Source organism: Vipera ursinii (assembly GCF_947247035.1).
Source record: "Vipera ursinii genome assembly, chromosome: 2".
NCBI lineage: Eukaryota > Metazoa > Chordata > Lepidosauria > Squamata > Viperidae > Vipera > Vipera ursinii.
The window spans coordinates 160,037,330-160,051,951 of record NC_139513.1 but is presented as its reverse complement, the minus strand read 5'-3'; the positions used below and the strand labels follow the sequence as shown (position 1 = coordinate 160,051,951).

Below are 14,622 nucleotides of genomic sequence, written 5' to 3'. Positions count from 1 at the left end.
TTTAGCAGGGCAAAGAGTTAACACCTAAACAGTTGCTAACTTCAAATGAACACAGGTTTTTCCTAGCAGTTGAAATGTAGAGTGAACCAAGAGTAGGAAACTTTCTTGAAGAGCTTTCTGACATCATTGTGTCCAAGGAAACCATTGTATTACAAAGGGTTGAGGGGATTAAAACTGCATTCACCCTCATATACATCCTTAAAAATATTATGGCTACTTCAAAAATCATACTAATATAAAGAAGTTTCTCAACTACAAAATAATAGTGGTAGTACAGAACTATTTAGATAGCATACTTGTTAATGGTCTTAATTAGTTCCTTTCTCACTAAATGCTAACTACTTAATAATGTGGCTGGCTAATTTGTGGCTCAGTGGTCTAGTTAATGGTTCACGGTTGGGCAAACCCAGGCAATTTAAGTAAGCCATGGATCAACTAACCATGGACTGGGTTGTTTTCCAAAAACGACCACTAGTTTGTTGCATGATTTGCTCGTCCCTCTAAATTTCATCTTCATTTTGACTCAAAGTTTGCCAAGAGTTAGTACTGTAGTCAAGCTAAGAGATCCAAAACCCTGGCTGTAGAGAACAAGGTGTTTTGTTTTTTAATGCACCAGGAAGAGACTCATAGTTGGGAAAAGAACCCCAGTTTGAAGAAAGGCAGGATACCTTGTTTGACGTGTACAGCAACGATAACTTCCAAGCTAAGGTTGGCAGACATCCCACCTCAACTCTGCTGATTATTGGTTCCGGGTAAAACGGGAAGAGATAGTAAAGAGAGTACATCTTTTTAGAGTGATGTCAGAGCCATGAATTCATCTGCTTATTCATCAGTACAATTGGCCTAACATAACGACTTTTGTACTCCTCTGTGAAACCTCTTGTAATCAAAAGGCACCTGAAAAACCCTTTTAGGGCCAGTAGCCTTTTTGGCAACTCTCTTATTCAAGCCAGGAGGAAAACCCATTATAGCAATTTGGATTCCTAGTTTGCACTTTCCATCTTACCTTGAACAGAAAGCCTTGGGCTTGAAATGGGGGAACCTCTCTGCTTTTTCCCTATTATCTCTCTTTTGTAACTCTATCCCTGAGGAAGAGTTCTTAGCGAACTCGAAAGCTTGTACACTCTTTTGTGACCCTTAGGTTATGGCTAATACAGATGGTTTGGTTTGGGCTAGTTGTGCCTTATGAGTCAGTTTTTGACTCCTGATGACTTCAAGACAATCTTGACGGCTGTTGGCTACCTGGACTAGTCCTGCAGTTTTCTTGGTAAGCTTATCTCACTTATAGAGTTTAGTATTAGGTGTTTAGTTATTAGAGAACCAATTTGCTATACTATAGTGGTTAAGGCACCAGGCTAAAAACCAGGAGTCATGGTTTCTTGTCCCACCTTAGCCACAAAGCCAGCTGGGTGAGCTTGGGCCAGCCACTCATTCTCAGCCCTAGAAAGGAGGCATTGGCAAAAACCACTTCTGAAAAACATTGCCAAGAAAGCTTCAGGGACTGGGCCAGGTAGTTGCTAGTTGTCAATCTTAACCTGAAGGCACCAAAAAGCCATCTAAATGTGGACCACCAAGTGATTGTATTCCCATGACATAATTCTGGTTACCTCAATACAGGAAGTCCTCGACTCACAACCACAACTGAGCCCAGAATTTAGGTTGCTAAGTGAGAAATTGATTAAGCGAGTTTTGCCCCCATTTTACAACTTTTCTTGCCACATGTGTTAACTGAATCCCTGCAGTTGTTAAATTAGTAACTGGGTTGTTAAGTGAATCAGGCTTCCCCCATTGACTTTGCTTGTCAGAAGGTCGCAGAAGGGGATCACATGGCCCCGGGACCCTGCAAGCATCATAAATAGGAACGAGTTGTCGAGCAGCCAGATGTAAATCACGCAACCGTGGGGATGCTGCAACGGTCATAAGAGTGAAAATGGTCCTAAGTCCCTTTTTTTCAGTGCCGTTGTAACTTTGAACGGTCACTGAGTGAACTGTCGTAAGTCGAGGACTACCTGTGTTTGTTCATTCCACCCATGGGCGTCGGGGATGGGTGTTCACGTGATACCCTCTGACAGGGCATGGGTTCGCAAGGCTAAAATGCAACTGACTAGACTGTGGTTCATTATGTCATGTCATAGGAACAGAGCAGTATAAGTAACAAGCTGGGCAGAAGTGAAAGTCGATGTTTAGCCACAGGAAAGGGTAGCAGTGTGGTTTCGCCTCAGAGCTGCTCTGTTCATTGGTGTAGCCTGGTTACAGGAAGTCCCAGCCTCATAGGGGAAGCTACGTTCTCCACTGCCAGAAGAGGAAGTGTTGCAGTGAAGTTTGCACGATAAGCTGAAAGCCCAAAGAGCAAGTTGTTGGGGCTGGGTGTGACCGGAGTTGGGGTTGGGTGTGACTGCTTTTGAATTGCTCCCCTCATCGCGCCTGGAAGCCCCACAGGGCGCTGCCGGTCCTGTGGGAAGATGTCCCTGTCCTCCGTGTACGAGCACAAATTTTCCGAGAAGCTGACAATTCTTAATGACAGGGGCAAAGGGGTGCTCATCCGCGTATATAACATCAAGAAGGTAGGCCCTGAGCTGCCCCAGGAGACGTGGTTCTGCTCTTCTGACAGATTTCCAGCTGATCCTCACGAAGAAATATAGTAATGTCTGGGGGTGGTGTATGTCTAAGGTGTGGGTGTATCTATCTGATTAGAGGTTTCTCCTGTTTTGTTATTCTGGCTTACAGCAAAGGTTGGAGGCCCAATTAGCTATAGAGAAGATCTGTTAAACTTGGTTTGAGGAAACTGCTGGGCTAGAGTAGATAAGAGAAAAAATAGTGCAACCTACAACTACCACCCAGAAACCCTAGTTGAAAGAAAGATTAAGAAATGAATGGTTCTTATATAGCAAGTAAGTCTCGATAAAGGCCTGTGAGCCCTTTTTTTTAATTGAGTGATTCATGGGTAATGCTTCAGAAGAAAATAGCTTGATTTTTCCCTTGTCAATCTGCAGCTTTATTCTAATTTTCTCCAGCTTCAGACTTGCTTTCCTTCCTGTAACCTAGCCTAAGTCTTCTTCTAGGCCAGGAAAAAAAATATCCTTTTCATTATCTAAGTAGTTTTCACAACACATTACACCGAATGTGATTTGGTGTGCTTTGAGAATCCCAGCCTGATGAACAGTTTACGGTTCATTGTGTTGTGCGTAGCAACAAACCTAATGCTGTAAATCATTGGTTAATCTGTTGCACATAGTTCTTATGCAGACATTTTCTTCCTCCCTTTTTAGTATCTCTGCTCAGACTATGTTGGTTCAAAATCACATTGATAAAATGGTTTGCAGAGGTGGAGAACTATGGCCCCTTTATGACTTGTGGACTTCAACTCCCAGAATTCCTGACCTAGCATGGCTCACGGCCACAAGTCATTAAAAGAGCCATAGTTCCCCACACCTGGTTCAGTGTTATTGCTTATGTTTCTTTTTAAACATAAAACATGGATTGATGGCTTTCTATGTTAAATTAACATGAGTTTATGGCTTTCTATGTTAAATTATGGCTTAGTGCAATGTGTGGACCTAGTTTGTGATTTTAAAATGCTGCTTTTTCTGAGCTGTCTTTAATGCGTACATTCTATTGTGGCCTAATGTTTCCTCTATCTGGGCAGGGACCATGTCTTGCTTATACAGTGCTCAAGTGACAGAATTAAGGCATTTTATTTAATTTTAAAAGCAGAGGATAACATGCTAGGACTTTCAAATGTTTCGAGCATGTCCCAAATTTCTTCAAAAGAGCCTAAAAGCCTGACAGGGAAGTTTCCATCTTAACAAATGTCCTGTGAGCTAAATTAGGGCAGTCTCCTCCCTCCCCAATATATCATCCACATACTGGAAGTTGTAGTTACACATATCTGGTGGAGGTAAGATTAAAGTTCCCTGAGAAAGGGAAAACTCATTTTGAAAACTCATTTTGACTTCCCTTACTGGCCATATCAACCCTTCTCCTTGGATTGGTTGCCAAACCTGATAGGATAAATCTTTAAAATCAAGCAGGTTGACTATGGATATTTGGACCAAATGAGGATTTAAGCTAATATTTAATTTAATTTAATTTAATTTAATTTATTGAGATTTCTATACCGCCCTTCTCCCTAAGGGACTCAGGGCGGTTAATATGCCTTTGGAAACACCAGTGCTTAAACTGCTAAGTACTATACCTTATTCTTAGCTGCTTTAACTAATAGTGACTGAAGAAGGCTTGAGAGGAAAGAAGGAGAAAGCAGCTTTAGAGTAATTCAGATCAGAAGAAGCCAGCAGAAGTAGCTGCTTCCTCTTCCTGTTTGGAACTGTTTTTGGGGGGGGGGTGGCATCTTATGCAAATTAGATTGTGCACCAGTATTTATATTCCTCCCTACCCCCACTTCTGGCTTCAGACCATATTTTTGATAGCGATCATAATCTGTCCTTGTGGTGTAGCAATTATCTCCCCTTGTACTAAATGGCAATATATTAATACAGTTAAGAATTTTTGATAGTTATATATGCTATTACTTAAGATGGCGGCGCCTGGAATGGCTGCGGCTGCATTGGCTCTTGAAGGCGAATAGTTTTGGGAGGGATAGTAAGGGCTATAGGCCACATGATCAGGAAGATTTTAATGTGTTTGAGCAACATGGTGGAACTAAGGTAATATACGACATACGACCGAAAATCTTTGCTGGCATGGCGAGTTTCTAGTTGTTTTGGAACTGTTGGTGAGACCGTTAAAAGTCGTTGGTGCTGTTTGAATTTGTTCTACCAGCAGCAAGATCTGACTGCTGGCCCAGTGATGGATTGTATTGCAAATCAGGGCTGTTTCCAGAGGAGGAGAGGACCTGGAGCTTATGGAGCGAAGGAACTGGATGAGGCTGTCAGCAGGCCCAGAGGAAGAGAGAGAGGCTTTTGGAGGAGTTGGTGGCAGTGGCAGCAGCGTGCTCCAGGGGCGAAAAGAAGCAAGGCCTCTTAAAGGAAAAGGTGGAAGAGTCAGGATCAGAAAAAGGAAAGAAGGCGAGGTTGTCAGAATACAAGCTAACTTGAGGACTGATCCACATGGAGCCCCATTTCCATCTGTCCTGTTTGCCATCGTTCACTCCCTAGAGACTAAAATGGACAATGTGAAATTTGAGTGGGCCACGAACAAGGAGTATATATTGGAGGTGGTGACCCTTTGAGAGCTGTATGCAATGAAATTTCATTTTGATGTATGCCGATTGGTGTACATTCAAAGTGACAATAAAGTTATCATTATCATTATTAGTTCTTGTTTCTGTTGAGGGTTTGCTCACTGATGATGGTAGATGAGTGTTACTCAAAGTGTAACTTTAGGCCGATGCATCATCTCACTAGTGTCCTCTTGCAGCCTTCAGGGTGGGTAGGGCTTCATTTCATTTTCTTTTTTGTTTTTACTGGTGATTTAGGGACCAACTGGCATCTCCCCCCCCCCCGCATTTAATTATTCCATTCCACTGAATTCAATTGTGGCCATGCAAAGTCTAGTGCTGACTTTGAAACAAGAGAAATTATGCACTTTTATGCTAGAAGGATCAGGATCACACATAAGTCCTCGTTGAGAAGATTTATTGCTCAAGCCTGTACACAAAAATCTAGTCAACTAACATATAGTACTAAATTGGTGCCAGATAAGGGTCCATGGAATTCAAGAGGGATTGAACCTGTACTGTTTGTGGGAACGTAGTGACTCTAGGCTGATGACTCACTTAACTCCACTCCTCCCAGCTCTGACAGCTCTTCTCCATCTGCTGTGGTTTAATATATTGTCATGTGTAGATGAAGAGAGAAAGAATTTCAGGATGTTAGGAATCCAATAAGGATCTAACTGCAGCTTTGTTTGTTTGTAGAAATGCCTATTGCTGTTCTCCACTGATGTTCTGGTTGTAAATAAAACAACTAATAGGCATTTAAAATCTCCATTGATCCCTCACCTGGGGAAAACTTAAGCCTAATGTGCTATTTCTGAAACATTTTTAATGCTTTTGAGGAGTATGCAATAATGTCCCCTGTGACACATATGCTTTTACTGTTGTTTTGAACAACACATCTTAATAGAGGGGCCCCAGCTTGAGAAAGGTTGCATTTAGAGTACCACTTTTGAGGATGTCATTTTAATGGGTTGATTCATGATCTTCTATTAAGTTAATACCTTTAAAAAGGACTCATTTGCCTGTGCTTGGTAATAATTGACCAATAACATTGAGGCAGCTTGTTCCATTTCCATCAAACCATCAAAACCTCAGAGTAGCAGCTAAGGGAACAAAAGATACAGAGCTAACTTCTTTTTTGTTCCCTTCACCTTGCTCAATTAACCATTGAAAATGAATAAAGAACAAAGCTGGAGAGGATGTCCTGACAGCAAAAATGGATCAGTCCTCTGAAAATATGTTTATCTATTGTTTTTCCTGGTAAATGACACTGTTCATTCCCATGTGGGTTTTTTTTTTATTCTGCTATTTCTCATTTTCATTTCTAAGAGAAGAAAGAGATTAGCTGCATGCTGCAGTGAGTGTGAGATTATGAAAAGCTTAATTATGCACATAAACAAATGGGATTTTGACTTGGCTTTGTTATCTTTGCAGACATGCATGGATTCCCAGACCAAGCTTCCTTTCCTCACAGAGAAGACAATGGAGTCCTCTATCAAATATATCAACAAAAAGTTTCCCAACTTGGACACACGGAGCAGCACGGTGGGACCCTGAATTAAGAGCAGGGTAGAAAGTTGGACGTGTTATCCTCTTGGAAAAGAAAGACACTTCCCTGGAACTGTCTGTGGAGATTCTCAGTCGTCCAGGTCATGGTCGTCCCCAAAGTGCTTTTTCAAGAAGCAGCTGGACTTTGTTTTTTTCCTTGAAGACGTTTCACTTCTCATCCAAGAAGCATCAGAGCTGAAGAAGCTTCTTGGATGAGAAGTGAAACATCTTCAAGGAAAAAAAAACAAAGTCCAGTTGCCTCTTGAAAAAGCACTTTGGGGGCTTCTCAGGAACTGTTATTCTAGTTTCAGCCAGAGCAATTTCTGCATGCAGAAAACTGCTACCTTCCTAACTCTGTTTTTCACCATCGAGGTTGGTCTTATTTACAGAAGGGAAAAGGGAAAAGCAATACTAGCTGTTCTGTCTTCTTGTAATACCTGTGAAAATCATACTCAATAATCCAGTAGAGTCTATCTCTAATCAAGCGCGGTGGCTCAGTGGGTTAGGATGCTGAGCTTGTCGATCAGAAGGTCGGCAGTCTGGCGGGTCGAATCCCGAGTGCCGCGTAACAGAGTGAGCGCCTGTTACTCATCCCAGCTTCTGCCAACCTAGCAGTTCGAAAGCGTAAAAATGCAAGTAGAAAAATAGGGACCACTACGGTGGGAAGGTAACAGCGTTCGGTGCGCCTTTGGCGTCTAGTCATGCCGGCCACATGACCACGGAGATGTCCTTGGACAAGCGCTGGCTCTTTGGCTTTGAAACGGAGATGAGCACCGGCCCCTAGAGTCGGAAACGACTAGCACACATGTGCGGGGGAACCTTTACCTTTACCTTAATCAAGCGCAAAATTAACTTCAAATATTTTTTTTGTTATTATTTCAAAAGCAATTTTTAAAAAAGATTAATTTCAAACTACTCTGGGATAGAGCTACCAAGATTCAGGAAGAGCAAGCAGATCTCTGCCCATTATGACTGCTCTTTACCCTTAAGCGGCAAAAAATAAAATAAAATGGGGTTCTATTAAGGCTGCTGCTGCAGAGCTTACTCACTACCTTATGCCTGCTTTTATTTTTTTCTCTCTCCTTACAGCAACACTTGGGTCCAGTACACAAAGAGAAAGCAGACATGTTTCGGGCACTCACTCCCTATTATCAGACCTTTGTGGATGTAATGGAATTCCGGGTGAGTGTTAAGCCAGAGTTTGACACATGCTATGTGTCAGCTTGAGCCTTTCGCATTTGCTCGGTTTGAACTGGGGGAGAATTTTTTGTTTTATGTAAACAAAATTCTGGAGAAATGCAGAAAACACAGTCAGCACTTTCTTTTTCTCACTCTTGTGTGGCACTTAAAGAGATAATTGCATGTACTTAATGCCGCCTATCCTATTTAGGAATCCCAATGAGTCTGAAACTATTTTCCCTATTAGTAGGTATATTGTATTTGGAACATAAGAGTGGACATTATTTTGTTTTAATGTGTTCGATGCTGCAATACTATCTTTGGAAATAAGCTCCAATGAACCCATTGCATTGACCTCTCAGAAAATTTGTCTTGGATTGTATCAGTAATATTTTTTTTGAGTTTATGGGGATTGCCTTCAAATAGTATGGCATGGATTCTGCTGTAGCAAATAACAAGAGCATGAGCACTTAGACTTATGTAGTGTTTCATAGTGCTTTACTAAGCGGTTTTTCAGAGTCAGCCTATTTCCCCTAACAATCTGGGTCCTCATTATAACAATCTTGGAAAGACGGAAGGCTGAGTCAACCTTGAGCTGGTCAGGATTGAACTGCTGGCAGTTGGCAGAATTAGCCTGCAATACTGCATTCTAACTACTGCGCCACCACGGCTCTTATTGTAGTGGAAGTACTGCTTTTCATGTTAGTTGAAGCTGCCCCCGCTATTGATGAATTATGGAAGCAAGGAGAGAGAGTAAAGTTCTCTGCTTTCATTCTGGAGATGGCAGAATTCTATAGCCTTGAGCTTAATATGCATGGCCCAAACTAAATCAGTTTCAGTGACCTTCAGAACTTGTTTACTTGTTGGAAAATGTTAAAATGTTAATCACAAGTTTTTGGCCTCTTGCTATCACTGTGTTCAGCCTTGAATGAAGTCATATTTTATCATTTTTCCCATAAAGTGTGCTTATTGTGGGTCAAAATAAATTTAATTTAATTTAATTTAATAATTTTATTTGTATACCGCCCTTCTCTCGAGGGACTCAGGGCGGTGAACAGGGCAAACATATAAAAATACAAAGGTACAAAAGTTAAAAAAGAATTAAACACAATATTTTGGTATCTAAGTAAGTGATAATAAATTGTTTGTATCTGTCTCATAGTTGGTCGGCTTGCAAAATGGTTTCTAGGTTAAAGAACTAACTTGCAAAAACAGCCTGAATATGCTTGGGATAAAATTTTGGCTTTAGCGGTGCTTCCAGCACGCTGGCCAACATATGCTCAAACTGGCTGACATTGTCTTTACTGTTAGCACAAAATGCTACACGTGATTAACGAGTGACTAAGGCTCGTAGAAGGGATGCGGTGGCTCAGTGGGTTAGGATGCTGAGCTTGTCGATCAGAAGGTCGGCAGTTTGGCAGGTCGAATCCCGAGTGCCGCATAACAGAGTGAGCGCCTGTTACTTGTCCCAGCTTCTGTCAACCTAGCAGTTCGAAAGCACGTAAAAATGCAAGTAGAAAAATAGGGACCACTACGGTGGGAAGGTAACAGCGTTCCGTGCGTCTTTGGTGTCTAGTCATGCTAGCCACATGACCACGGAGTCGTCCTTGGACAAGCGCTGGCTCTTCGACTTTGAAACGGAGATGAGCACCGGCCCCTAGAGTTGGAAATGACTAGCACGCATCTGCGGGGGAACCTTGACCTTGACCTTGAAGGCTCGTAGCCCAGTTTATTATTATGTTCGTTTGGTTTGTTATGAGGCATAAGTACAATTGTACAACTGGCACGTAAAATTGCAAATAAATAGGGATAAAACTTTCCCAGAATTTCTTCCCCTCCCTCCCCCCAAATCCTGAATGTTCCTATCGCGTAGAAAATGATAATGGAAATGAAAAAGTAGTAATGTTTACTATAGATTTTATGTCTATAGCCAGAAAGCAAAGATTTGTCAGTCTTGAGTAAAATTAGAGATGATTCATGTACCTTTTACCGATAAATAAGGAAGGATACAGTAGCAAGGCTGAGCCTCTAGCATTCAGGTTTTGGAAGTTTTAAATGTCGTTTTTCAAAAGCACAATGGATGGATATACCCTGACTCTGATCCTGTTTTGGCATAGCTGCTTGCAGTTACTACTATGCATGTCTCCCATAAGGTGTCTCTTTTACTGTCCTCCCCCTGCTTTTGATGTGTAAGAGAGATAAGTCTCCCATACTGCTTTTCTGACATTTAAAAGATGAAAATAGAGAAAACGAAATAATGTCTATAAATGCCATCTTTTAGCTGCATAGCTTTGAGGTATGTGATTAGAAGTGCCAGTCATTCTTTCTCCTCTTTCTTGGGAGATAAATAAAATCAGCTTTATTTTTTTTAAAAAAAAAGTGATTAAAAAGCTAAAGTTCTCTTTTAATTCGAACTCTTATTTTCAATATTTAATGTTGATAAAGATGAGCAGAGCTATTCCAATTAGGAACAGCAACTTAAAAGGGAATTCTCAAAGTAAAAAAATAAATAAAATCCACGCAAACTGTAAGATGATAGCGGTCTGTTATAAAATGACTTGTTTCCAGCCAGAGCCTAAGAAGGAATCCCAAGCTGTGATTACAAAAGAGCTCTATAAAAATATTATAACTTCAGGCACACAACCTGAGAAAGAGATGCAAGTTGAGATTTAAATATCCAGTCCTGTAATCTTTCAGGAAATTAAGACAATTAGTACCACTCAGAAAAACCAATTATCTAGTGCAGAATTCTAACTAAACTTTTTTTTTAATATATTCCTGCAAAAGTAGAAGGCTCTTTGAGGAGATTTTTTCCCTTTGCTTCAATCTACCATGTCTCCTTCTCACTCTCCTGGAAATTTCAGCAGTAGACTTCCAGGGGAGATGATACACAGCACCCCATTTGTTTTCCAACCTCTATCCAATAGCTTCTGCCTCATTGTAAAAGAACTTGCAGGCCCCACAAGTCTGACCCCATGGATATCAGCAAGAGGCATGTTCTATTTGTGGACGGAGATGCAGTCATCCTAAGAAGATGCACATTCTGTGAATGAGTAGCCGGTGCAAGCTACAGACCCAACAAAACGAATGAAAGAAACCTGTTTTATTCTCACTTGATATTCCTGGTTTGCCTGGTTTTGGATCAGCAGTATAGTAATGTATTTCATGTGATCCTGTCCAGAGCTGACTGTGTAATGAAATAATGGAGGTAATGCTAAATAATATAAGGTGACAAAATTACTTATTAATTGAACTATCTCATTAATGTTTACTTTCCCCTTGTAGGACCATGTTTACGAACTGCTGAATACCATAGATGCAAGCCAGTGCTACTTGGACATTGTGAGTGTCATTTTTTTTATTTTTATTTTTTATTTTAATTCCATTTTATATCCCGCCCTTCTCCGAAGACTCAGGGCGGCTTACAAGCTTAGCAGTAGCCTTCATTCTATGTATATGCCTGCTTATTAGGGCTTTCACACACACCACAGCGGCATTATTACAAAGTCAGCTTAATTGCCCCCAACAATCTGGGTCCTCATTTTACCTACCTCGGAAGGATGGAAGGCTGAGTCGACCTTGAGCCTGGTGGGATGCGAACCTGCACTAATTGCAGGCAGCTGGTGTTACTTAAGGAGGCATTACTTTTGAGATGGGGATGGAAAAGACCTATTTTAGTACAGTATCAACAGCTGTCTACTTTTCTAAGGTTCTAAACTAGAGGTGAAGAATTTTCAACCCTTTTGACATTGCTGGCTACATAGCTAGCAGAGCATGCTCACCAGGACCTGAAGAGCTGCTAGAGGTTCTCTATCTTTGCTTTAAACTATGAGCAGTACGTTACAGTTTCTTCACAGTGTGAGTGGGGAAAAAAACAGTAGTTTGGAAAGCTGGAGTTTGTTGGGCCTGGACTGAATCAACATACAGTAGATGTAGCAGAAAAGGTGGTGGCTGTTTTAGGTGCTCAAGTAAAAGCTCAACTAACCAAACGTTTTCACAGGCTTTCCTTTCATAATATAGCAGCAGGCTACCTGACCCACAGGTCACCCAACGTTTGGGAAGATGTAATAGCCATGGGAAGGATGTAATAGCCATATTACCATGTCGCCTCCAACTGCGAGATGAATGGCATTTCAATTTGACAAACAAACAAACAAATAAATATTATACCATTTCCCTGGAGAGGTAGACCCTTAAGTCCCAATGTTCCCAGCTCTGGGCTTGCAAGCTTCTTTTTTTATTGAAAAGTTTTACAGTACATTTTATTTTTAACAAAACAAAACAAAACCCCTCCCAACCCCCTCCCCTCTTCCCAACCCTCCCCAACACCTCCCTCCCTCCCCCTCCCCCTCCCCCCTCCCCGACTTCCCAGAGCTAGATACAAGGTATAAAAATAGAAACAATCATAATCTACCATATGCAAACAACAATAAACTATTAAATCTATCGCACTTTAACTCTTATAATGTAACTACAAGCAATATAAATATCACATCAATACTTATTCAAATGCTAAGTGAAACTTTTTAGTCCCATATTTATTCTGGATATAATCAATCCATTTTTTCCACTCCACAATATATCTCTGTTGCGAATGGTCTTTCAAATACGCTGAAATCTTTGCCATTTCCGCCAGGTTGGAGGGCTTGCAAGCTTCTGATTGGCCTAGGATTGGGATTAATATATTCTAATACTCCATTTCTCTAAGAACCAAAGACCCTGGGTTACAAGCAATTTATCAAACGATTGGTTTTCTCTGACTAATCAAACTGGTCCTAAGGTGTTTGTAAGATGTGTAGAATCTAAGCCTGGATGGGTGTTACATTACATTGACATTCCTGTTGGGAGTTGCCTCTGTGATTAAAGTTCAGGAGGGGGTGGGGGTGGGGGTGGGGGGAAAGTATCTTATTCCAAGTTCAGAAATTGGCCTTTTAATTCCATGTTTCTCTGTTTACCTTTAGCTACAAATTTGACTGACTGAGAAATTAACTTATCTGGCCAGGCTTGTTAGTCAGCTCACTAGTGCTTTTAAGACTAAGGAACATTTTTGGAAATCTGAAGGGTGTTCATGGGCATCATCGCAAAATGGCAGCTCGCAAAAATCACAAAAAACCATCCTCATGAAAGGTTCCTATATCACAGGGGTGTCAAACTCAATTTATTTGAGGGCCGCATCAGCATTGCGGTTGCCCTCAGGGGGGATGGGTGGGTGTGGCCTGGGTGGGCGTGGCCTACTGGGTGGGTGTGGCTAGAGTGCGTATGGCCTACTGGGTGGGCGTGGCCAGCTCTACATCATTGGCATCAAGGGTGCCTATGGGGGCCCGGGCAGGAGTGGGACAGATCTGAGGGTCTCTGGCAGAAGGAGGGTCTCTGGGCCAGGGCCAAGGCAGTGGGGGCCATTCCCTCACTGTTTCCAGGATGGCTTCGCGGGCCGCATGAAACCACTTCGTGGGCCGGATCTGGCCCCCGGGCCTTGTGTTTGACATATCTGCTATATCATCTTCAGTGAAGACTAAAGTTGTAAACACCTATAGTAGTTGTCCCCATTAGCACAAGCAAAGAACCCTCAAATACAGGAAAGCCAGCACAGTTTTGTCCTATTTTATGACCCTTTTTTGCCACAGTTGTTAAGTGGATCGCTGCAGTTACAGTAAGTTAGCAAAACAGTTGTTAAGTGAATCTGGCTTTCCTCCATTGACTTTGCTTCTTGTCAGAAGGTCAAAAAGTTAATCACATGACCCCAGGACACGGCAACTGTCATAAATATGAATCAGTGGCTGAATTTTGATCACGTGACCATCAGGACGCTGCAACAGTCATATTGGGAGAAACGATCATTTCTTTAGTGCCATTCTTACTTTGAATGGTCACTAATTCGAGGATTACCTGTGTACATGTGTTCACAGACAGACAGAGAATAAAAAATATTCTTACCTCCTAATTAGGGAGTAGAAGGAGCTCTACTCTTCCAAGAGTGAGCAGGCATTGAGACACCAGTCCCACCCCTCCAAAATAGATATCTACAAACTCCTCTTTTGCCCCTCTCCATTATCCCAAATCTTTTTTTTTCATGATCTCCCTATCTCTACCCATCTTTTTTTTCTCTTCTCCCCAGCTTTTCTTAAGAAAGGGGGGGAAAAAGAAACGGTTTGGTATAATGGTTAAGATGCTGACCTAGTTCTACTTCTGCTGTAGGCATGAAAGCCAGCCATGTGACTTTGGGCCAGTCCTTCTCTTTCTCAGCCCAACCCACCTCACAGGGTTGTTGTTTTGGGGAAAATGGGAGGAGGAAAGAGTATTATGTAAGTTGGCCACCTGAAGTTATTTAAAAAATAACAATAAAGGGAGGATTAAAAAATTCAGTCAATAAATAGCTTAGCGGTGTCCCTCAGAAGAACTCGGCGACTTCTGTCTTTCTACCGGGAAGCATGCTGTGCTCAACGGAAAAGAAGGGAATAGTATAGACCAGGGGTCCTCAACCTATGATCTGCGGCCTGGGATTGGGCTGTGGGCTCTTGGCCAGCAGGCCGTGGAAATGGCTGGCCGGTCTGCGCACACGTGGGTGCGCATTTCCCCCCCCACTCGCGCTAGCACCCGCAGCCCTGTTTGCACATGCGCATGGGCACAAACGGGAATGCTAGTGTGGGGCGGGTGTCCGCAGCCCATTTGCACATGTGCGAATGGGTCGCTAGCCTCCAGTGCATGCCGCATGCACGAAC

General features: G+C 42.0%; 1 protein-coding gene across 3 annotated transcripts in view; it reads left to right on the top strand.

Moving 5' to 3' along the window:
- The first annotated feature begins 2,347 nt into the window (after positions 1-2,347).
- Positions 2,348-14,622, top strand: part of NCKAP1L (NCK associated protein 1 like) — a 97,266-nt gene continuing 84,991 nt past the window's right edge. For 2 of the 3 annotated variants that reach the window (XR_014491224.1, XR_014491225.1), the window contains exons 1-4: positions 2,348-2,564; positions 6,611-6,721; positions 7,814-7,906; positions 11,189-11,245. Coding sequence is in view for 1 of the 3 variants with exons in the window: in XM_083352758.1 (XP_083208884.1) it covers positions 2,463-2,564; positions 6,611-6,721; positions 7,814-7,906; positions 11,189-11,245 (363 nt within the window). In the remaining 2 variants the exon portion in view is untranslated. The remainder of the gene's footprint in view (positions 2,565-6,610; positions 6,722-7,813; positions 7,907-11,188; positions 11,246-14,622) is intronic. The other variant, XM_083352758.1, reaches the window with a different exon arrangement.